Genomic DNA, 25,944 nt, shown 5'->3' on the forward strand with positions numbered 1-25,944 from the left:
GTGACAAATAAAACTCAGCTCCAAGACCAGTTCTGTGATCCCTTGGGTTGAATTCCTTAAGTCTTAAAAGGTCCCTCCAGTAGCACAATGTTGCTTAACCAACTCTAAAATAATGAGGCCAATAAATTACTTTGTCTTGAAATGGCTACTCATTCAAAACAGCACATTTTTCGAGAGTCTACTGCATGTATTCCAGGCATTATTCTAGGAAATCAGTGATGAGCAAGACAGACACAGTCCTTGTTTCATGGCACTCACATTTTGCAGAAGGAAAATAAATAAAATGCCACAATAGTGGCACTGGAATTCTCAAATATTTTCAGGAACTAAAGGTTGATTAGAACTGTAATCCTGCCTGACATGGTAAAGGTACTCAAAAATAACTTGATCTGCTTCCAAGCAAATAAAGTATTTATAAATCATTTTATAATTATTTGTAATTATAATTTTTAATTTATAATTTTTGTGCACATTTTCTGCATGCTCCAAGCCAACTTAAGGGTTTCAGTGTAAGAATCCCACAGCAGGGGCGGGCTCTGTGGCATATCAGGTTGAGCTACTACTTGGGACAAGGTCTACATCCCATACCGGAGTGCCAGTTTGACTCTTAGCTCCTCTTCTTCCAATCCAGCTTCCTGCTAACAGGCCTAGGGTGTTAGCAGATGGTGGCCCAAGCACTTGGGTTCCTGCCAGCCCTGTGGGAAACTCAGATGGAGCTCCTGGCTCCTGGTTTTGGCCTCACTCAGTTCCATCTGTTATGGGTAGTTCGGGGAGCTTACCATTAGAAGCGCTCTCTCTCTCTCTCTCTTCTTACCTCACTCCTCCACCACTGCTCTTTCCCTTCTCTCTCATTCTGCCACTCTGCCTCCCAAGTAAATAGATCTTAAAAAAAGAGAAAAATCCCATTGCAAGGAGAAAGCAGAGACATTTATGGAAATGATGTACCAAATGAACCAAGCAGAAAAAAGCTGAAAAATAAGCAGAAAGTTTCATGGAATACATCATTACAAGTTCAAAGCCACACAGAAATCAAAAGGACAAAATAGAAAAGGAGACAGAGGGATCTAATCCTGTTTGGAAGTGTCAGGGAAGCTTTTCTGGAAGAAACAAAATCCGAAGTGAACACATGCTGTTGTACTGTTTACATTTACTAGAGGGGCAGAGGCAGAGGCAGAGATCTTCCCTTCATTGGCTCGCCTCACAGATGGTGGCAATGTCTGAGGCTGGGCCAGGTCCAAGCAAGGAAAAGGGGCTTCACTCAGATACCCCGCATGTGTGCAAAGATCCAAGCACTTGGGCCATCTTCTACTGCTTTCCCAGGTGTTCTAGCAGGGAGCTGGATTAGAAGTGGAGCAGCCAGAACTTGAACTAGCACCAATATGGGATGTTGAAGCAACAGATGACAGCTTTACCTACTATGCCACAGTGCCAGCCTCTATATTTTAAAAACAGATTTGTTTATTTATTTACTTTATTTGAAAGTCAGATTTACAAAGAAGGAGAGACAGATATAAAAGATCTTTAATCTGCTGGTTTACTCCCCAAGTGAACGCAATGGCCAGAGCTGAGCCCATTTGAAGCCAGGAGCCTGGAGCTTCTTCTGGGTCTCCCACATGGGTGCAGGGTTCCAAGGCTATGGGCTGTTTTATTCTGCTTTCCCAGGCCACAGCAGGGGGCTGGAAGGCAAGTGGAACCGTCAGGATACAAACTGGCATTCATATGGGATCCTGGTGCAGGCAAGGCGGGAACTTTAGCCACTAGGCTACTGCGCTGGTTTTGAACCTACATTTATTTTTACAAAATTATCACATGTTCAGTGGAGAATGCTTAAAAGTCATTGGATATTGCTATGGAATGAAAATACACCACCAATGCCATTGCTCAGGGTAGTCAATGTACATATTGGTATATGCTCTAAAGACTGTACATGTATACAGACATTCATGTACCCCTACATGTAATGAAATGACAAATACTATATTGATCAGGTGTTTGACAGAAATAATTTGATGATTTGATAAGTAAGAATCCAAAGGGGTGCATTAAGTTTTATGTTCAATAGACAGCTTTGTAGGGAAGTTTTTCAAACTCTGGGTCTTGATTCATTATAGGTTATAAAGTAAAGTTAGTAGACTGCAGACAACTTGTAAAAAATAAAAGAGAAGGATATGGAACATGGACTGAGGAATCTATAGTCAAGGTAGTATCTGCATGATATCCATACATGTGTACAAGCTGCAATGTTAATTCTTTCTGAAGGTTCAGATTAGTTTGAATTTACCTTTAATTGAGGCAAGAACAAGACAGAGCTGGATTATTCTGCTGCACAGAAGGCTGGGAATTTATGGTTCCCAGGAATGTAAGAAAATAAAGAATAGAAAGTTGTAGAGGAAAGGAGCAGGAGCATCAAAACAGAGGAAAAGATGTTTCAGGATAGAACTCCATAAGTGCTGAAAATTCAGAACATTTTTGCAGATAATTATCCCAATCACATAGTTCATTGCTCAAAGAATTGAGGTCTTCTGGGAATTTAACCATGTCAATGTAGTCCTATTTACGTTTTTAAGCAGAGAAAAATTGTTAACCCTTAAAGATTTTATAATAAGGAAACAAGTCAGAATGCTTCAAGGCAAAACTGTGAGGCGAATAACCCCATGGTTTCCCATAGAAACTCACATAAAACTACCTTTGTGAAGTAAGTGGCATTAACAGGGGCTTTGTTAAGATAGAACACCTTGGTGAGGTTTTACCACAATTTTTCTGCTAAAACTCTGAGTAACTTTATAAAAGTATCCTCATCATAAGCAGGGGTTATTGTTCTTTGGCCTTCCAAAAAGTCAGTAAGAAAAATGTCTTGTGTGTCCTAAAAACTGTCATGACCTTTGCTCTTGGCCAGTCTGCTTTAGCCTTGACCTGGCCACTTTCACCCCTCGGTAGCCCTTGTGTTGTTTGTGCCAATAGAGCCATGCTTCATCTCCTCCTTCAAAGAATCTGTTGGAAATATTCATCAACACCCTGCACCTGTGTGCAGCTTTACCTTTCCTCCCTCTTCCCGTCCTTTCTTTCTCTGCTCTGCCCCAACCATTCTCTCTCCCTCCCTTTCCCTTTCATTTCTCTCTCTCTCCTTTTTCTTTCCTGAAACAATTTAGGAGACAGAGAGACAGACTGACTATCCCTGAGCAACATTCAGGCACTCTTGGGAGGTAGGCATGCTAACTTCAGGCTAAATGCCCACTTGAGGTTCTCCTCAAATTGATGTCTTATCCTTCTTAGTACCTCAAAGTGTAACAAGTTACTATGAGTTCTTTTGGTGCAAAACATTTTTGAAATGCAAGTATAGATTTTCATACTGCATACCTCCATGAGCTTTTTGTAAATTCTTGTATTACTTCCATCATGTTTCCCGTTGGAGATATATTTTTGTCCTATAAGTAAACAATTAATTCTGAGAGGCTGAGAGTGAGACAGAGACAGTGTTCCCATCTGTTGGCTTATTCTTCCATCCTGGAAATGTTCAGGGGTAGGCGAGGAAGCCAGGCATTCAATGCAAATCTCCCACAAGAGTGGCACAAGTCCAATTATTTAGGCCATCAACTATTGCTAACCCAGGATCTGCATTTGCAGGAGTCCAGAAGCTAAGTACTCAGAGGCAGGTTATAGGCATCTTTAGCGGTGTCTTAAATCAGCCAAAATGTTCAACCCTTTATGTCTTTTTAGAATTACATGGTATGCTATATATTTTTATTTGTTTAGGGACTAGGCCTGTAAACTATAACTCTTGCCTAGCACCACGGACAGCGCCCCTACATGTAGTATTTAACGAACTCTTCATATGAAAAATACTATCATAATGGAAGAAGGAGTGGCAGGGTGGTGATGGAAGGTTACCACAGTGTTAGGAGTCAGAGAGAGAGAGAGAGAGAGAGAGAGAGAGAGAGAGAGAGAGAGAGGTCAGTACATCAGACGCAATTTCTCTTTGGATTTAATCCTTGACACTCATTTGCAGTTGCTGTTCGATCATAGACTTGATGATATGCAAACCTGAAAGTAAAAACATAGACCTGCAGGACAGCTGTACTTGGGTATGGGTGCTGACTCTGCCTCCTGCTACAACTTTCTGCTGATTTGCACTCTGGTGGGCGGCAGGTGATGGCTCAGTTAAAAAGACCCCTTCCACCCGCATGCAAGATGCAAACAGAGTTTCTGACTCCCTGGCTGAGCAATGGAGCAGCGAATTACGCTCTCTGCCTCTCAAATTTTAAAAATGTAAACACAGGCTCATTTCAGAAAAAATATAAACAAGATGAATATACTATTAACAAACATCATTTTAAACTCATTGGCTCTTTAGGCATTTTACAGATTTATTCCCAGGAATATTGAGGAAAAAAAAGAGGTACTACCAGAGCTAGGAAAAAAAAATCAACGATTCCTTCTCTCTTTACTTCACCTCTCAATCTTACCAGCTGAATATTCCTTGGAGTTATCCCTCCATCCTCTTCTCCTCCTTAACAGACATTTACCATGTCCTATCTAGTTTATCTGGCTGGGTCTCTAAACTCCATCCTTCTTGACGCAGCCAGAGTAAGCCATTAAAAGTGAACATCTATTATTATGCTGATTAGAATCTTTGACTTAAAATTCTTTGTGACTCCCTGATATCTATGGGATAAAGAGCAGCCTTCTGCAATGGATCTCAAATGCATTGTTTCCCAACTCCCACTTGATGAACTCTGACATGCATATTTATACTTCTTCCATCAAATAATGCCAGAACTTTCCTCCAGTTTTCCTGCTGGCGAGGAACACATCCTTGCACATCCTCTAAAATTAAGTTCTGGCATCCCTCCCTTCAAAAAGCCCCTCAACATCTTCCAGGCTGGGTTTGTGTGTCTGCATCATGATCTCATGTTATCACACGTATCTCTATAGGGCAGGGCCTAAAAGGGCTAGAGAGAAACCTTTACACTCTGTTTACATATCAGAACAAAAAATTCTAGAAGTCAAGTACTGTTTATTTTCTGTATCTCTGAAAAAGAAGTCCACAGAGTTCCTATCATGTAATAAACATGCACTCTCCTTCAGATGTTTTGTTTGCTTTGCTTTGAATGGACCAAGCCATTCAGCAATTTAAAAGTGTTGATAAGTAACTAATAAAGCTTCTTAAGTTCCAATCCTAAAAGCCTAATGGAAAAATGTGAAGGCATATATACAAATCAGCCTATATTAGCTCTAACCCATTACATAAAATTAAAGTAGTCATTACAGAATTATTCATTAATTCAACATAGTTTTATACACTGGGACTTCAGAGATTGATAACATGTGGTTCACATTGAGGAACTCACATTCTGTTGAGAAAAGAGGGAGAAAAAAAGGCCAGGATATGAAACAGTGCTAGCAAATAGATATATTTACTATGTAAAGAAAAGGGAAGAACTGACTGCCTCTAATTAGGGAATACTGGCATCTAGCAAGAGCTCATGCTTTTATGAACCTTGCGAGCCCACTGTGAAAGAGCAGTTCCCAGGAGGGATGTCTGGAGATAAGGTCCAAGCATATTTTCAAGCATTTCCTTGGAGCCCTTTACTCTCTGTGTTAAAGTGAGAGGATCTAAAATCCCAAGATGGGAATGTGGATTCATGGGAGAAAAGAGTTAAGGGACTAACTAGACTATTAGATTTGCTACCCATATTTTAGGCAAAAACCTGAAAGGAATCAAGCACTCTGTGATCCAGTTAGACCCAGCAAGAGTGAAGCCTCAACACAGTGGTATAATTCAAAATAAGAAAATGCATTGTGAGTTAGGGATATGTTAAAAAACTGGAGCACATCCAGACATGGGTCACAAAAGTGATTACCTTCAAATAGAAAAGATTCAGAAGTTAAGTATGCTTGGGTTTGACAGGAAATGCTAATTGTTTCCCAAGGATCATCTTCCATGGGTTCTTTTGGCTAACCAATTAGAGAAGAAAAGTGTTTGAGCCTTGATTCTGTATTATGCTCTTCATTTATGATATGGAGACTAGCACTATTATACAGAAAGACAGGCTTTGCTGATGAAGGAAAAACTCACAAAACTGCAAGTTAACAGTCATTTTAAAAATATATTGTACCATGCTTGCAATGAAGGAATCATGACTGGATTTGAACTGTAATACTGCAACAAGGTGGAGGAATCCACCATGGAGGGAGGGTACGGGGAGGGGTTGGGGGAAATCCAAAGCCTATGAAACTGTGTCACATAAAATGAAATAAAGAAATATTTATTTATTTATATATTTATATTTATATATAGTACCATTTAGGAAAGCAAAAGCTTAGAAAATATAAGAACTCATTCCAAATGACTGTCACAAAATTTGTAAATTTAAAATCATCTATATAACTGCTAATAACCTTAGCTTCATTAAACATGACCTACAAACCTTGAAAAATCAGGACCAATGATAACACAGTGAGTTGTTAAATGACCCAGACAGAGCATATCATTCACATCTTAATGATATCAAAGCATATTTACTTGCTGTGGTTAATATTTATTGAATGTCCATTTACACTATTTTTTAATTATTTTATTATTGGAAAGGCAGATTTACAGAGAGGAGAGACAAAGCTCTTTTGTCCAATGGTTCACTCCCCAAGTGACTGCAAGAGCCAGAACAGAGCCGATCTGCAGCTAGGAGCTTTTTCCAGGTTTCCCAGGTGGGTGCAGGGTCCCAATGCTTTGGACCCTCCTCTACAGCTTTCCCAGGCCACAGGGAAGGGAGCTGGATAAGAAATGCAGCAGCTGGGAATATGAAAGGGCACCCGTATGGGATCTCTGGTGGATGCAAGGCGAGGAGTTAGCCACTATGCTCTCTCTGGACGCCATTTATATTCTTAATGATAGTAGTCAGATACACACATATTGCATAGATTTCTTAAGTGTGAGAAAGATTTATATTTTCGGAAGTTATTCTCACATATTAGATTTTACTTTGTAACATCTTTAACTTTTTCCAGCTTTGGAAGTCTATAAAAATTACTTAAAAAAAGAGTGAAAGATTATAAGAAGAAGATGTGAAAGATTACAAATTCATTTTCTGAGTATCTACTAAGTGCCAGGCACAGTGTCACATATAAGACAGACAAAGATGACTAGGACATAGTATCTCTGTACCTAAGGATTTATACTCTAACATTCAGAGAACAATTATGATATCATATCTTCATAAAGCTACTCTTTCAAAGTATCAAGTAATTTGGAGAGAGTAGTTCAAGAAGGCTGTGTGGGAGAAATGACAGCTGACCTGGGAAGCGCAGGCAAGTGCACCTGGAATGTGAATTTGGGAGCTCAAGGGTTAAGTCTTATGCAGCTTTTCAATCCCTAAACCTACCACGGACCCCCTGCATCACAGCTGAAATTCATTAAATATGTCAATATTGCATACAGGAACAATGAATAAATTATCATCCATCTTCTATTTGCATTCAGAAATGATTCATAAGAAGAAAGAACAAGACTCTAATAACAACAAATAATAATCTCAGGTAAGGACCCAAGAACTTTTGGAAATAAACAGAGATGTTTCCCTTTTTGCTCATTATGGTCAAGTAATATGTAACAGAGAAAACCAAATACTTCAAGACCAGCTTCTATCTAAATCCATCCCTGCCATAGTCCCGCAGCCTGGATGAATCACAGCTGAAACTTCCCTTGCAGACAGTAGATTCGCAGTGTTCTGGCAGTGTGAGTGTTTGCAACAACTGCATCCAGGAGCAGCAGTGTGACTTAGAAACCAAGGGATTGGTAATCTTGCCACCCGGTAGACTATAAGGAAAGTAAGGTGAAGATAAAAACCAAGGTTGGATGCATGAAAAATCATCAAAAAACCAGGCACAGGCTATTCAGCTCCTCTGTGAAATGCCACATGGGGCAATTTAGGTGATTGTGTTGGTGATATGTCTCCTGTAACAGCCCCACAGAGAAGTCTGTAGCCATCAACGCCATAGACGCTCTTTATCTGTCAGATTTAAACATTTTATAAATATTTTAGGTATTTTACTTTAAGTAAAACCAACCCAACTTTAAAAATATTAATAATTGCTAAAACTTATAGTATGCTAAAATATAGCCTGACAACAAAAAATGAGACACTATGTCAGAACACAAAAACATGTGAGTACTGGTGTTGTGGTATAACGTGCTAAGCCACCAACTGAGATTTTGGCCTCCCTTCTGGTCCAGGTCCCTGCTGATACACCTGCAAAAAGATGTGGATGATGGTATAAGCACATGGGACCCTACTACCACCACTGCGGACCAGGATGAAGGGCCTGACTCCTGCTTTCCACCTGGCCCACCTAGAGAGAGAACCAATGGATGGAAGATTTCTCTGTCTTCCCCACTGTCTGTGTAATCTTGTTTTCAAATATACCAATCTTAAAAAACAAAGCAAAATTAACCTTAAAAAATAAAAAAAAGCACTGTTCAGCTCCCCATCCCTTTTGGCTACAGCAAGTGTAGAAGAGTGAAGAAGCAGTTAGAACATAGAAAAAGGTGTGTGTGTATGTGGATACACATGTTTGTCTTGCACATAGGAGGCATCTGTGTGCCATACTCATCTGGATAAATTCTAAGATCTAATTAAGGGAAGAACAGGAAATGAATGTGCAGACACCTTTGCAAAAGCAAAGATATCCCAGCTGTAGGCAACTACCTAGGTTGCCTTGCACCTAGACAAGTGTTACACTGCTGGGAGAAAAGCAATCAGTATCTGGCAGACATTCTGGGCCTGGTTAATGCCAAATTTATGTTAACTATACCAATGTGCCAGCACAATTGCTTATTCTTTTCTTATTTTTAAATAAGAGTGGGGAAGATGGGAAAGGTGGGGAACTCTGGACTGGGACACAACACTACGGCCCTCAGACTGGGGGGCTGTAGGCTGTCCAGGGAATGAGGTCTGGGGATGTATGGCAGTGGAGCAGCTGAGGGCATGTTTGATAAAAGAGCAGTGACTTCTAGGGTCTTCCACGGACTGGGCCACTGCACTTGCAAGTGAGCAAGAGAGCTTAGAATGGTTTAGAGAGGGGAAAACTGGAGGGCATGTCTGGGTCAGGACAAGGCACTTGCCCATTAGGGAGACATGGGCTGGGCTAAATAGCATCGCCTACCACTCACTGGCACACATGAAATCTGGGGCTGCAAGGCATGCCTGGATGAGCTAGGCTAAAACACCCACCCTGAGTGTCAGAGCAGGGAGTGGGCCACAACAGACTGGGTAGCAGAAACCAAAAACAATAGGAAACTGGGTCTGGGGCAGATTTTGTGACTTGAGGGCTCACCTCTGTGGGACTGCAGCACCTGTAGGTTTACATGGAGAGCTGGGGGTGGTGACGGGTCAAGCCAGGCCGACCCACAGAACTCACCTAACAAGAACCCATCAGACAATTGCAGGAGCTGGGGCTGAGAGAAGGGCAGGCAGGGCCAGGCCACAGTACCCATCAGTAAAGTACCCCCAGCACATGAAAGGTCTGGGACCGAGGGCAGACCATGCCAAGCAGGGCTGCTGCCCCTGCTGGCATGCATGAGATCTAGGGCTTGGATTAGTTCTGGTACAGGAACTTGCAAAACACCCCTACAAGGCTTTAACTCCCACTGGAGAACAGAAGAACTGGGGCTGGGGGTAGGCCAGACAAGGTTACAGCACTTAGCATTTGTGTGAACCGGGTCTGGAGACCTGCTGGTCTGGGTCAGGCCACCATACCTGCTAGCATGGGCAAGTCCTGAGTTCAGGGACAGGCCTGGTAGGGGAACTCTGGGAACTTCCCAGTTCCCACTGGTGAGTGCAAGGCCAAGACTGTGGGAAGATCAGGCTGGACAAGGCTGCAGTATCCATTGGCCTTTATATGTGCTACATTTGGGGAGGGCCACACGGAGTTAGGCTCTAGCACTTGCTAGTGATTGCAAAAGCCAGAATGCATATGGGATTGGTCAGGCTAGGTTGCAGCACCCGCTGGGTCACATGAGAGCTGGGTCTGGGGGTAGGCCAGGCTAGACTAGGCTGCAGTGTCCCTCAGTGAGAGTTGAGATGAGTACAAGCCAGTCAGGCTGGGCCACAGTATCTGCTGGTGAGTGCCAGCACTGGGAAACTTGGGAAACTCCTCTGCCAGGCTCCAGCTACAGCTGGTGAGCATGAGGGTCAGGGCTCTGAGCAGGTCAGACTAGGCTGGGCTGCAGCACCCACTGGCATATGTGTGACCTGGGCCTAGGGGTAGGTTAGGCATGATCAGTCCACAGGACAAGTAAGAGCCAGGACAGGTTGCAGGCTGGGCCAGGTTGGACTGCAACACCTGCCAGTTAATATGCAGACTGGGGGTGGCCCCAGGCTGGGAGTTACTAGGCCATGACATCCATTGGTATGCATGAGGACTGGATCTATGGTGGGCTAGTTAGGCTGGGCCACAGTACCTGTCAGTTAGTGTGAGATATGGCGTTATGGCAAAATTAACCAGGTAGTTGCATCTACCAGTATGTGCATCACTGGTGCAGGTGACAGACTGAACCTGACCCTGCACTGACTGGCACTCACAAGAGTCAAGTCAGAGGTCACCCCAGGTGAAATTTCTTGCAGAAATCCCCAACTAGGCCACTGGACTCAGATATTGGCCACAGCAAAAATCACAGAATTTATGGTCTGACCTTGGAGTGCATGTATCAAGACCGCACCTCCTCAGTTGCTGACGCCTGTGTGGTAGACAGTGTGCCCAGATGCACACAGGGGACAGGACAACCAGTTCATCCAAGCCAGCAGGGTACACTGAATGTTGTCAGAGGATGGAGAACAGAGCAGGTTGAACGATTCTTCTGGCCAAGTTTTGAGCATGTTCCCCAGTCTGAGGATGCACTAAGGTAGACTTTGTCAATCAACAGACCTTTGAAAAATTGCTCCAACTCTAGAGCAACAAGACCAACAACTTCTCAGAATTATCAAAATCACTCAAGTAATACCCTCACAACACTCTTCCCCACATTGGGGTCTCTAGTGCATCATCAAATGACCATCCCCCATCCCCAGGTGCTGATGCATTTTAACAAGAAGCAGCCCCCTTTACTCCCTTGCAGACACAGGAGAAAAAATTTAAACATTTGTCTCAACAACTTTCCTCTATACAGCATAATTTTCACAGCATAATCAAAGGCCCACATGTGCATGTATTCCTCCCAGCAAGGTAAACAATGTTAAACATGAAATAATAAAAAGAAATCAACCATGACTAAATTTTAACATGTAGAAAAAAGCACAGATAAAAAGTGGAAAGATTGGGCCTGGCGCGGTGGCGCAAGTGGTTAAAGGTCCTCGCCTTGCACGCCTGGGATCCCATATGGGTGCCGGTTCTAATCCCGGCAGCCCCGCTTCCCTTCCAGCTCCCTGCTTGTGGCCTGGGAAAGCAGTTGAGGACGGCCCAAAGCTTTGGGAACCTGCACCCGCGTGGGAGACCCGGAAGAGGCTCCTGGCTTCGGATCGGCATAGTATCGACCCGTTGTGCTCACTTGGGGAGTGAATCATCGGACGGAAGATCTTCCTCTCTGTCTCTCCTCTTTGTATATCCGCCTTTCCAATAAAAAAAATAATAAAAATAAATCTTTAAAAAAAATGGAAAGATTATATTCAGCCAGTTCAGAAAGAGAAGTTGTGCATTACACGCTGATTTGCTCATTCATTATTTAAGAGTGAGACTTAATGCATATGTAATTTAAAAAAAAACAAGCCCCAAGTTTTTAATCCAAGAATTTAACTCAACGCATTTTGAACCGATTCATATTTTAGGCAGTTTAACCTAAGCAAGTAGTCCAAAACTTTCAGCAGTAGGAGATTAAGTCTCTGAGAAGTCATGGGCAGCAGGTCACCTAATCACCTGCGCTGGAGGGTGATCCTTTAGGCTGCACTGTGGCCACTGCCTTCACCACCAAGCAGCTATAAGGCATGCACATGCTGTAAAAAGGATTTGCTGGCCCTGCTTCTAGGTGGGGTGAAGATGGCATTCTTAACCTAGGGACAGAGAAAGCAAGAAGGGAACAAAGTTCTTACCCTCTGTCTCCAGGCCAGCTTATTTTTGGTACGAAGGGAGAATGCAAGGCAGATACTTCTGGTGAAGTCAGTCATTCTGCTAGATAGATTTACTTTTCTGACACAAGTCCTTCCAACATACGATAGGGGCTCTCCAAACAGACTGCCACGTACCCTAACCACCTCATGAAACAACACTCTCTTTCTCTCCCTTTTCACATGTATCTAGTGGTGTCCACGGCACACTCAATGCTGTGGACACTGACTGCTACTTGCTAGCATAAATAAGCACTTCTGTTCTCTTGGGTTGTGTTGTAGCTCCTAAAGTCAGCTGTGCTTTTCCCGCCCCCCAAGCCTGTTTATGCTGCTTACATAAACGTAATTTAATGTTGAGTGAACTCAGAAATATGATTGTTAAAAAAAGAATTGCTGATTCTATAAAAACAAAGTGGAATGATTTAAAAGATCTAACAAAGCTGAATTTTCCTCCACACTAAAGATGTCTGTCAAATTAGGTGTACGTGAAATAAATGTCAAAGGTTTCATGGGGAGAAGGTCACTGAAAGAGCAAGGTCTGCTTGGAGGCTGCTTCCCAAGTGTCTCTATCCTCGGCTGGTTTAGACAGACTCCAATCAGGTACAGTGGGAGGTACAATTTGGATTTGGTTTTATGCAGGCAAAACAATGTGGTGTTCTGAATCAGGTGATCCATTCATAGAGAGAATGTCTTGGCTCAGCAGAAACATCATTTCTCATGATTTCTTGACCTTTACTTTAACATTCCAGCTTCCGGTGTTATGTTCACTGGGTGAGACAGTTTCCGCTAAGCATCTCGTTGTTTATTTTGGTATTTTCCTTTTGATCATTAGTTCTAGCTTACCTCTGGGAACATATAAATTATTAAGTGGGTACAACAGAAAGCCATTAGAACAGAAGTCAGAAAACGTGCATTCCAGGCATGACTTGGGTTGTAGTTTTGGAGGCATAATCTCATAATCTCATCTCATTTTCCTTGGGAATGGGATGGAGCATGGGAGTATCTGACAGAGGACCACATAATATTTAGATCTCCTGACTTATGAAATGCCATTCTAGACTATTTGGTTTCTTAAAACATGTACTGGTCTTTAGGGACACATTAGATAAAAGATATTTGGCAAATATAAGTAAATTCACTTATTAATGGTGAGAATAAGTTTTCTTCAGAGGAGTAAAATATTCAGAAATTTTAGTTAAAAAGAAATATAAAGTTACTTGTCCATGAAATGATACAATATTTTACTAACAAAATCCATAGTTGATATCCTTATAATTTGAGAATGAGAAAATATCTATATGATGCTACATTTTAGGGCAGGCATCTGGCCTAGCAGTTAAGATGCTAGTTGGGATTCTTGTAACCTCATATCAGAGTACCGGGATTTAGTCCTAATTTAGCTCCTTGTTCCAGCTTCATGCTAACATGAATCGTTGAAGAAGCAGTGATAGCTCAAGTAATTGGGTTTCTGTCATCCAAGTGGGAGACCTGCATTAAATTCCCAGCTCTGGCTTCCAAGCAACTGCACAAGTTTGGCAAGTGAACAGGTTGGTGAACAAACAGATGGGAGCTCTCTGTCTCATTGCCTCAGGACAGAGAAGAGAAGAGAAGAGAAGAGAAGAGAAGAGAAGAGAAGAGAAGAGAAGAGAAGAGAAGAGAAGAGAAGAGAAGAGAAGAGAAAAGGAGAAAAAGTAAGAAAGGAAAGAAGGAAGGTGAGAGAGAGAAGAAGAAAGCAAGAAAGGGAAATGGAAGGGAGGGCTTGGGGAAAAAAGAAAGAAAGAGAGCGGGGAGGGAAGAGGGAGAGAGAGGGAAAGGAAGAAAGGAAGAAAGAAAGGAAGGAAGGAAGGAAGGAAGGAAGGAAGGAAGGAAGGAAGGAAGGAAGGAAGAAAGAAAGAGGAAGGAAGGAAGAAAAGATTTAAAGGATGACATGACACCTTAAATGGCAATGGATTCTATTGAAAGAAAGTTTTGGGAAAAAATCTATTCTTTGTACTTAATAGTTGTAAAATGAAACACAAAGCTGTGGTTTTGAGAATAGCCAACAATAAAAAAATTGTTCAAATAATTTCCAGTATTACTTATAATCTGACAGATATACAATTAAAATGAGTATCTACTGGAGAAAATAAACTGCCTGAAAAAACAAATGACATGTTCTTTGAGGTAGCTAACCTCAAGACTCAATATAAATCATACCTGATTGCATTATCAGAAATGCAGCTTCTAAAGCATCTATGCTTCTAGCTAAAAAGAAAATTACGTGAGCACACTGCCTAACATATTCTTTCTTAATGTTTCTTTCATCTTTATTGTTAATTAAAATCACCTTCTATGGCACAGAAATTGCACCAACTAGACCCAATACAAAGATAAGAAATTTAAATCCAAGCACGCATCATCTTTTAAAAATAACCACTTGCCATTTGTTAGTGGGGAAAATCACACAAGTGTAACATCCAGTTTATATGCTGCCTTGGAGTCTATGTCAATTCAAGTTTTCTTTTATGATTCAGATTTTCCAAGAGTTCCAAGAATCTGAAAATATTTCATTAGAAATTAATGTGTTACCCACACAAATGGCAAATATTGAAAATGAGGAATATAAATAAAAAATAATAAAAATAGTAAGTCTACTAATACTGAAGAGGCAGGCAGGCAGACAGGAGGGGAGGAGAGCATGTGAAAGGGAGAGAGATTTTAAACATCCGGTTTCGATTCTGGACCGTTTATGGAAACAGACAGACACAGCAAGCAGAAGCCAAATATATTCTCAGGCTCTGACAGGATTTGTTTTCCATCTTGTCATTATTTTTACTATACTTCTCCTAATAATATTTCTCCATCGTTTTAGATTTCCTGACCGACAATACCAGTCTCATTACGGGCTTGCAAATGAGAGCGGTGGAGAAAAGAGGCACATGCCTGCAGATGAGCTGTCTTTCCAGGCTTCTTACTGGGGGTGTGAAGCATAAAGGCACACAACCACGGCAACTTCAGCCCCATCTCCTGCATCCTTCCCAAGTCTCCCAGCATGACTTTCTCAGGGTCCAACTCACAATCCCTGGCAGAGCAGTAGATACATGGTCTATTACAAAAAGCAAGATAAGATGAATGAATGATGCTCATCTCACTAACCCTGGCACAAAGTAAAAATCAATATGCACCTGCTTTGACACCCTTTTTGTAAGAATTAATCTATATGAAATAGCAACTAGGTGCTATCTTAGTCTATTTCAACTCTTTCTATTTAAATGCCACTGAGAGACAGGCCACTGCTTATCAAACATGCAGCCATGGACATGCACTTGTTCCTACATCACCAAAGATAATGAGGGAACTATTGTGAAAATATGAAAGATTTGTTTAACGCAGACTATTAAAAAACACCTCTTTGCATCAAAATAAGTGTCTCTCTTTATGGCATAACTGATTATTTTCTATAGAATTTAAATTGTACATAAAATTATAATTGTGCCTTGTTTAATGTAAATTGACTGCCTCTCAATTATTGGGAAAGGATTTGAATTTTAATGGACTACTTTGCTGGAGACATGCCAAGAAAATCAGCAAAAACTCCAATAGCTCTAAGTGGAGGTATACAGACACACATTTTCAGAAATCAGGAAGATGAAGGATCTGAAGAATTCATCTTAAAGTGGTCTGAAAAGACTAGTAAGCTTTAACTGTCAGCATCAGGCGATTCTGTGACTGCGAGGCTATAATTTCATCTCTTTCTGAAAAAAATCATACGAGCCACATATTAGCAGAAAGCGGTTTTGTTGTTGTGTTTTTAATGTTCTTTCTTTCCACAGATTAGGTAATCTGTGACAATCAAGGCTTTACCCCGAAGGCAGCACCAACACAAAATCCTGCAGGACTGAGAGGCAGGCATTCAGACACACTTGAATGCTACCCTTGAATATCTAATGGAAGGCCACCCCAGGAAGTTGGCTGCAGTCACATACCGGCTGCATGCCACATAGTTACTGCTTGACATATCTCCTTTTTATAAATCCAGTGTCTATGAAGTCCAACAAATCTTCTCCACACTTGTAATCACAAGCTAGAGCAGACTTCAGCCGTTTTGCTACCCAGATGGCTGCAATATTTTTATAGTTAAATTACAACCAGTGATGCCGGAGGTAGGGATACACATCTGCCTGAAACTGCCAGTCTTCTGAGATCTTTTTCACAAACCCTCAGCATCAAGCAACGCTGTTGATAATGGTGTAAAAATCACCTCTGGGTGTCCTATGAACCATTTACTACACACAGAAATTTACAACCTCACTATTAACCATTAACGGATTTACTTTAACTGCCATCAATTTGAGATGTTTTTGGAACTGAAAAAAAAAAAAAAAAACCACACCAAGTTTTAATAATGAGTCCTGAAAGGGCCTCTGTGGACATGCATACAAATGCTATGTGCAGAGTCAATTTAAGATTTGGGCTGGTGAATAGGAGTTTCTTCTGTTTTTCATTCAAGTTTCTTGAATAGATTCCTAGGATGCTAAAGATTCAAGCTGAATATAGATATCTGTTTCTATATCAACGTTCAGAAAGTTAGGAAGGTTCATAAATTATTATCAATGACAGCTGTGATTGATTTCTTACGAGGTGCTGATTTGACTTGCATAAAGCAATCTCAGTGTTAAGATAATTCAAAGTTTACATGATATATCTGTATCTATCTATACATATATATATATTAAAGAACTTTTGAGTTTTCTGGCAACTAGATGGCTGATTAAAATTTCATGATTCATAATCAGCAAGTCTCAGATTTTGGATAAAAGTCAAACAGTGTGAATTATAATAAAAACGTGATTCCCAAGGCATATCACTTCATTGTATAAGAGTATGGAATCAGACCACAGATTTTACTGCAGAAATGAAGTAGGTATTCTAGAAATGAAGAACCAATGCAATGTAACCACAGAAAGACAAAGGCAAATAATGTAAAGTGATGATCAGACAAAGAAGGAGAAGATAAAGAAGTAGCAGCTAAGTAGTGCTGACTGGTTAGCCAACAATTCAGCATGAATGGCATGTTTGGCATCCCAACCCCAGCTACTCCATCTCCACACTTGCAGAGGGCTACATGAGCTTCACTTAGCAGCCAGAGTCAGCGATACAGCAGCTACATGGATGCCTATTTTTTCTTAACGAAACATTTGTGCAGCACATAAACATCAAAATTTATATTTAGTGAAAGAGAATGACTCAAAAGCTACTTTAATGCTGTTTTTATGTATTTATATAAAATGCCTTTTAAGTATCTGTTCTTTAAAGTGATGTATATTTTTCATGGATACAAAAAATTATTTCATGGATGATTGTCATTTTTTAAAAGCCAACTAACTTCCAAAAAACTGAAGACTCTTGAGTATGACATATCATCAAGATATCAGAAAACCAAACATTTTCTTTAATTTATTGCACTTCTGTCACCAGCAGACTGCAGATTATACATGAACAAAATAAACAGGCAGTTGCTTTGTACCCCCTGAATGTATGCCTTCAATGCAACAACTACCAAAGGCCTGCCCTCCGGTTGTAATCAGTTTCAAAGTTATTTTGATCAAAATTACCAAAGAAATATCAAAAAGAGCCTGGTATCCCACAAAGTAGCTAATTTACTATGTTGATTTGAGTATGAATTTCAATCACCTGTGCAACAGAAAAGAGCTGAAAGAGCACAGTGGGACACTGCTGTCTGAAGGGCCACAGACTCAGCCTCAAGTCCAGTCAATGGCAGTTTAGTCATTGCTGACAATTTTGGTAACTCATCCTTGAATGACCCACAGGTGCTGAGAGGCACAGAGAATTGCTCTTTCCAAGTCAGGTCAAATGGGATCACCATGCAATAAAACCCTGTGAAAGCAGCCTAAAACTGTGAGGGCCTTGCAGTCCCATCAGTAGAACTGATTTAATTCGTCTTTTTTGAAAATACTTACATATTTCAAAAGAGAAATCTTCCACCTGCTGGTTCATTCCCTAAATGCCCACAACAGTGAGGGCTGGCTAAGCTGAAGCCAGGAATTCCATCTGGGTCTCCCACATGAGTAGCAGGGACCCAGGTATTGGAATCATCTCTGCTGCCTTCTCACAAATATTAACAGGGAGCTAGGAAGTATATAGCAGCTGGGAACTGAATCAGTGGCCTGATAACGAGATACAGGTGTCACAAGTGACAGCTTAACTTGTTGTGCCACAATGCCAGCCACCTGAAGCTGTTTGTTTTAAAGGATAGTTTGTCTCTGTCTTTACCTTTGATTTTTAAATTAGTAATGCTACACTATTAAGTATGAATTGCAAATTTAAACCCAGGAACACACTGCTTTAACAAAAATCTTACATAATTTTCTGTGTGCCAGCCAGAATCCAAGATCATTTTAGCCTCGAAACAACCCTTAGAGGTGAGTGTTTTCTTGCTTTTCCTTTTGTACAGATGGAGCACCTGACTCACTGTGAGTTGAAGTAAACTTGCCCACGGTCAACAGCAAGTTCAGAGGTGGTGCTGAGATCAGAACCCAGGCAGAAAGCCTCCAGCAGCCACATAGCTTAACCACTGTGCACCATATGTCCCATTAGTAATCAAACAGTCTTTTTAAAAGCTCATTTATTCTTATAGTAACCTGGGGGAGATCTCTAAGGCAACATTAGCCTGAAAAACACGTAGCAGAGAATTGAACTCTTCACGTGACACTATCACTAGCGGACTAGAATGGGAAAATCTGTCACGAAGCTGTCTAGATTGGGGTTCTGGGAAGCCGCAGTCCAAGCTCTGCTCTGAGGCTGGCTTGCTCAGGGGCTGCAGCACAGGGGTCAAAAACCTGGGCTCTGGCAACAGACAGCTCTGTAATCTCAGACTTGAAACACCGTATACTTGCTATGTGACCTTGGGTCACACTGCATAGCCTTTCAGAGCCTCAGTGCCTCTAAAAACAGGAGACAATAAAAATAATTTCACTAGAGTAGCTCTCATGATGGGATTTGAAGTTGCTTCCCTGCTGCAGATTCTTTACTTAGAAAAGTGCAATCTCGTGTCAAACATCACAATACCCCATTACCAGCAGATTCCATGATGCCATGATGCTGATTATACTAATTATGGTGATTACAATAATCCTATATTACATTTATTTACTCTCATGTTTTTTTCTAAAAACTTTCATGCACTTGATCTGATTTGATGCTCATAATGTTTCTACCTGACATCTCATTCCAATTTCATGGACAAGGAAGTGCAGGATGAAAGAATTAATTTGACCTGTGGAAGATCAAATGCTTATTGGCTGACACAATTGGTTCATAAAACTTGTTACACTCCACTAACAACATGATACCTCCCTGTGATAAGTGTATAATACTATTGATGAAGTAAAATAACATGAAAAAATGCAAATAAATACTTGTTGTTCCAAGAATTTGGAGAGAACAGAAATGCTTTCTCGTGGTTTAGGTTTTCAGGAGGCTTGTACCAAGAGGGCAACTCCACCCTTACATGTGGCGTGAGAGTAAGTTAAAGAGAAGAACAAAAGAAGGACGGACATCTACAAAGACACAGTAGCAGGAATGCTCACAACCAACGACAGACAATCCATGGCTGTGGAAGAGAAGAGAAGCAATGCAGCAGGAAGGAGGGAGCACACACGTGACATATGTCATTGGGCTGGCACGAAGGCTGGCATCATTTAACATTAGTATGTGTGCCGGTTTTATCAGGGTTATTCAGGGCCGTCTTCTCCTGGACTCTCAATTTCATGCTGTTGTCTGCTGCTGCCTCAGTGACTCCATGGCGGCCTTCTTGGGTTCTGCCACTTGTAGCTCACAGCACATGCTTTAAGTCTTGGGCAGCTTCTCCCAAATGGAGTCTAGTGATGCATCAAATCCTAAGATTTAGGATTTGCCATCTGAAGCAGCTGCTAAAAGTGCTGGGCTAACGGGATCTTAAGTGGAGGAGAAATAATTTCCTGTGGGGAAAGGGACCCATGTAATGGAGGAAACTGAAAGGATAGAATCTCTCTTACTCTCCCTTAGTGAACCACTTAGAGGCACAGTTTCTGCTATAGTCTATCCAGAAACACCTACCTGATGGTAACTCTGTGGTTTATCTGAAGCTGTTAATAGTACTGTGCTTTACTGGACCTCCCTTTTCTATGCTACTCTGTAGTAGCTGGAGTCTTGAAACCAGGAACTCAATCTGAGTCTCCCAGGTAGGTATCAGGACCCAGGTATCTGAGCCATCATCTTTTGCCTTCCAAGTAAACAGCAGGAAGATGGATTGGAAGTAGAGCAACTAGGACTCAAACCAACACTTGAATATAAGATGCCAGTCTTTTACATAGAAGTTAGAAATAATACATTCATAAAAGATAAAAAGGGCCTTATTCATTACCAACAACCAAAGAGAAAATAAATGGCAATGCCATACAAAAAAGAAAAGGGATTTGGAGTAAAAATCAAGCCAAGTTTGAACTCTACCACATATATGATTGTCACTTTGAGTAAATTCATTACTTCCTCTGAGTGGAGTTTCTTTCTCTGGTAAAAAAAAAAGGGATAGTACTTGACACTTAGTATGTGGTTGTGATAAGCCAGGTGCTTCAGCTGATATTTATATCAAAGTGGATATTATCAATGCCAAGGTTTCGGTGAAGAGACATACCCAGAGAGGCTGAACGACTTACTCAAAGTAACTGCTGGAAACAACTATCGTTTGTGGTCAAATCCTGATGCTGACAATACTACTAGCAGTACAATCTCTGCTAAGACACTTAACCTCATTAAGCCTTCTACATGCTTTATCTTACGTGCAGCATATAAAACACAAATTCTAGAATGGAAGCTGTGAAAGTCCTCCCTATTTTATTTTCGACATGCACCATAAAGACGGATGGTTTTCCTCAACTGCTTTAATTGTTGTTAGAGAATAGTAAGAAGGGGATATGTTCCAATCTCTGCATATAATAAGAACAATCTAAATGAAAGAAGCTGAGATATATAAAAAAAGTATCAGATGGAGAAGATACTGTGGCAGAGCACGCTATGCTGCCTCTTAGAACACCTGCACTGCATACTGAAGTGTCTGGGATTCCAAGTTGAACCTCTGCTTCCGATGCAACTTCCCGCTAATTCAACTGGGAGAATGTTGGAATAAAGTCCACATATTTGGGACCCTACTGCTCCTGTGGGAGACCCAGGTGGAATTTCTGGCTCCTGCCTCAGCCTGAGCAAGGCCTGTTGTGGGCATTTGCAAAGTCAATCAGCAGGACAATCTGTCCTTCATTCTCTCATATTCTCTCTCTTTCTCATTGTTTTTTTCTTAAACAAATGAATAAAGTCTTCAAAAATAATAATGGTGTAAGATATGAGGTATCTATTTGAGTTTCAGAATCATTATAAATTCCACTATTCCACAACAATCACCCTTCTGCTTATGAGTCAAACACATTCAACGCATGGAGCATCAGTTGCTTATCAAATGTTCGTTACCTTTGCTTCATTCTTTCATGTAGCCTCCCGTGCTCGACACACTGCTCCTCCAACGCACTGTTCCTTCTCTGCAGTTTTTCTAGTTTGTCATATGTGTGTCTTTTTTCTTGACTGAGCTGAGCTATCGTTGACCTAGAGGTGAAAATACAGAAGTAACAGATGTTAAAAGCTCTTCCTAGAAGAGCATATTTTATACATACCCTTAACAATATTTTTTAAATGTATGCTTTATTTTCTGTGTATTATTTTCTTTTATTATATATTTTATTTATTTTAAAAATGATAATGTAATAAAACTGTATAAACTTGTGTGTGGAAATTGCAAAATGTCTAGTAGCAGGATATATGACTTCTAAAATGACTTCTCTGGAGAACAAGATCACTAGTGATAAAATCTCTTTACAGAGACCATCATTCACTGCACAAATATTTGCTGAGTCTTTACCATAGTCCAGTCACCAGGCAGTTAACAAGCAATATAAGGCCTTATTTTAATAGGAAAGATTTTTTTTTAGTTAATATAGCTAATGTAATTATTAAAATCAAATAGTCCTGGGCCCGACACTGGCCTAGTGGTTAAAGTCCTCGCCTTGAATGCACCAGGATCCCATATGGGTGCCGGTTCTAATCCTGGCAGCTCCACTTCCCATCCAGCTCCCTGCTTGTGGCCTGGGAAAGCAGTTGAGGACAGCCCATAGCCTTGGGACCCTGCACCCGTGTGGGAGACATGGAACAATTTCCTGGCTCCTGGCTTCAGATTGGCACAGCACCAGCCATTGTAGTCACTTGGGGAGTGAATCATCCGATGGAAGATCTTCCTCTCTGTCTCTCCTCCTCTATGTATATGACTTTGTAATAAAAATAAATAAATCTTTTAAAAAAATCAAATAGTTCTGTGATGGCTAATTTTATGTATCAACTTATCTTGGACCAAGAAGGTTGAACAAGACTCCAGCTACCACAGACAGAGTAGCACAGAAAATGGAGGTTCAAAAGTTGCCTTGGAGCACAGTGCTGGGCCATGGCCACTGTGGAGCCCAGTACTTGGGAAGACTCAAAGGCCTCACCCCCTAAGCCTCTGACACAGAGGCTCCAGCTGCCCATGTCAGACAGGCATCTGTGATCTTACTTCACTGTGTTGCTGCAACACTTGACTAGACCTTGTATCCATCTGTGAGACACTGTAGGGCCTGTGACTACCAGATCCAGATGATTCAGGATACATGCCAGTCTGGGTGACCAAGGGACTACCTTTGTGGCTTCCTCCAACCTTGGGCAGACAGCAATGGACTACAGGATTGTGTTGTGGGACTCAGAGCCAAGCTGTTACAAAAAGGCTGTTACTGGGTAGATCTTCACAGTCCCTCTCCTTAGGCAAGTGCCTGCTCCAGGATCAATGGGGACCTATGTCCTGGGAAGTGGACATGTTGCTATGTATGCTACTTTTAGTCATGTGTGGGTCTAGGAGCACTCCAAAATTGTACAGAGCCTATTACTAACTCTAAGACCTAAGTGTTACCCACCATGTTCCTGTGTCTGCAGCTGAGAAGCTGCCTCTATCATCCCTACTGTAAAACTGGACAGACAACAAGGAAGCACAGGAATGCCTTGGGGCTCAACATCAGGCTGGCAAAAGCCAACATTGAATGGATCCCAACTATCCCTGTTTCCAAGCCAGTGCCTACAGCCAAAGCTGCTGGCTGCAATGCAGGCCAGATTGGATTCCATAACCCTAGGAGATCAGTCTCATATCTTAGCCAGCATGACCCATTACTTGGAGCAGCAGCATCAAGCAGTGAGTTCATCTTGGCAGCAGAGAGCTGTCAACCAATCGCTGGGCTGCATTGTCCTCTGTGGGCTCCAGGAAGGGTATAGCATCATAGCATTTGCAATCACCCAACTAGGAATGTGAGGCCATCCTAGCCCAAGGAAGAGGCTTATAGGTACGTACTATGCATTTTTAGGCATTTCCACAGTTCATTCTAAACAATATACCAACTGTAGATTTGGCACAAATTCAATCTTGAATAGTAGTGCAGCTCTGAACCAGAAAATAAACAATAGACCTAAAATAAGTCTCAACTTTGAGAGTTATCTAGTACTGAAATGGTAGCAGTGTCCACAAACTCACAGAAAGTAAGTAGAAGGCTTAGAATTTCTAGGAGAAGGACAGAGCTGTGGCATAGGAGGCTAAGCCTCCATCTGCGGCGCTGGTATCCCATATGGGCACTGGTTTTAGTCCTCATTGCTCTTTTGATTTAGCTCCCTGTTTATTACCTGAGAGAGCAGCAGAGGATGGCCTAAGTTCTTGGGACCCTGCACCCATTCAGGAGACCCTAGGAAGTTCCTGGCTGCTGGCATTGGATCAGCTCAGTTCTGGCTGATGTGACCATCTGGGGAGAAAACCAGTAGATGGAAAATCTTTCTCTCTCTCATTCTCTCTGTAAATCTGCCTTTCAAATATAAATAAATGCTAACAAAAACAATTTCTAGAAGCAAAGTCACAAATTAAGCGAGATTACTGTAACTAATCCTTCATTGTGCAGATGATGTCTTACACCAATGGTATTAAATCTACTGGAGGACCATGACTTCACCCAGTCAATAAGTACCAGAGACCAACCTTGAAAGAGTTGAATTGAAAGTTTCAACTGCTTTGTGAAAATTTCAAAATAATTATTTCGAGGAAACTCAATGAATTTCAAGGGAATATAGAGAAGTGAAATCCTTCAACTGTAAGCATCAAACAGAATAAACAATATGTTGATGAGTCTTTGGTTATACTGATACTGGGATGGATATCACCTATCAGAATGCCTGGGTGCAAGTACCAGCTCCACTCCTGATTCTATATTCCTGTTAATCTGGATCCTGAGGGGCAGCAGGAGATGTCAAGGAACTAGATCCCTGCTATCCAGGTAGGAGGACTGAGTTCCAGACTCCCACTTTCACCCTCGGCCCAACCCCAAGAGTGCAGGCATTTGGTGAGTGAACCATGGTATACAACTCTCTCTTTTACCTTTTCTCAAATAAATGACATTCACAAAATGTGACAGACAGCATCAATAGCAGAACAGCTGAAACAGAAGAATCAACGAACTTGAAGATGGACTATCTGAAAACACAATTGAAAAAGTAATTAAGGGGATTAAATAGAGCATATGAGAACATTGGAACAGCAGAGAAAGAGTAAGTTAAATTATCTAGATTCAAAAAGGGCTTGCAAAAGAGACAGAAAGCTGCCTCCCAAGGTGTATGTAAAAAGGAGGCTGGAATTGGAAGGAAAGCTGAGACATGAGCACAGTACTCTGACATGCAATGTTGGCATCCCAAGTGGCATTGTATCTGCTGTGCCAAAACCTAACCTTCACCCTTTGGTTCAGCATGGTATTGGAAGTCCAAACCAAAGCAAGCAGGCAAGATAAATCAAGGACTCTAAATCAGAAAGGAGGAAGTCAAACTGTTACTGTTTGCAGATGATATGATTTCATACAGAGGAAAGCCTAAACTCCAAAAAGTTAGTAGAATAAATTCAGCAGTGTTGCTAAACATAATGTTAACATACAAAAATCTGTATCACTGTTATAAAGTGATAGTGAATTACCTGAAGAAGAAATCAAGAAAGAATCTCATATTCAGAAACTCAACAATAGCAAAATAAACAACCCTGTTAAGAAACAGGCAAAATAAATGAGCAGGCATTTTTCAAAAGAACAAATTCAAATGGTCAATATGTGTGAAAAACTGCTCAGCCTCCCTAGCTATTAGGGACATGCAAATAAAAACCACACTGAAATTCCACCTAATTCCAATGAAAATGACCCACATTCAGAAATATACTAACAGTACCTCTGGTGAGGATGTGGGGAAAAAGTGACATACTCTTTCACTGTTGGTGGGAGTGTAGGCAAGTACTGATACTATGGAAGTCAGAATAGAGTGCTAAGAAAACTGAAAGCTGATCTAACATAGGACCTAGCCATCCAATTCCTGGGAATATGTCCAAATGAAGTGAAATCTGCATGAGAAAGTGACATGCATGCCTATATTTATAGCAGCACAACCACAACAGTGAAGACATAGAAACAGCCCACATGCCCTTCATAAGAGAAATAAATAATACAATTGTGGTACACCTGCTCCATGGAATACCACACAGCCATTAAAAAGAATGAAACTCTGCCATTTGCAACAAAATGGTGCCAAATAGAGACCATTATGCTCAGTGAAATAAGTCAGTTCCAAAAAGACAAATTCCATATGTTCTGCCTAAGGAAACCTTAATGAGAAATACAAAAAGTTTGATATATAGGTAAGAATTTACATACATATACTTTCACGATTAACTATG

At 41.1% G+C, this 25,944-nt stretch overlaps 1 protein-coding gene across 1 annotated transcript in view; it reads right to left on the reverse strand.

Annotated features, from left to right (window-relative positions):
• SDCCAG8 (SHH signaling and ciliogenesis regulator SDCCAG8) overlaps positions 1-25,944 on the reverse strand; it is a 214,971-nt gene that overhangs the window by 45,277 nt on the left and 143,750 nt on the right. The window contains exon 16 of the mRNA XM_040967990.1: positions 21,594-21,725. Coding sequence (XP_040823924.1) covers positions 21,594-21,725 — 132 coding nt within the window. The remainder of the gene's footprint in view (positions 1-21,593; positions 21,726-25,944) is intronic.

The sequence above is a fragment of the Ochotona curzoniae genome, unplaced genomic scaffold, assembly GCF_017591425.1.
Source record: "Ochotona curzoniae isolate NIBS_2020 unplaced genomic scaffold, NIBS_Ocur_1.0 scaffold_4683, whole genome shotgun sequence".
NCBI classification, from domain to species: Eukaryota; Metazoa; Chordata; class Mammalia; order Lagomorpha; family Ochotonidae; genus Ochotona; species Ochotona curzoniae.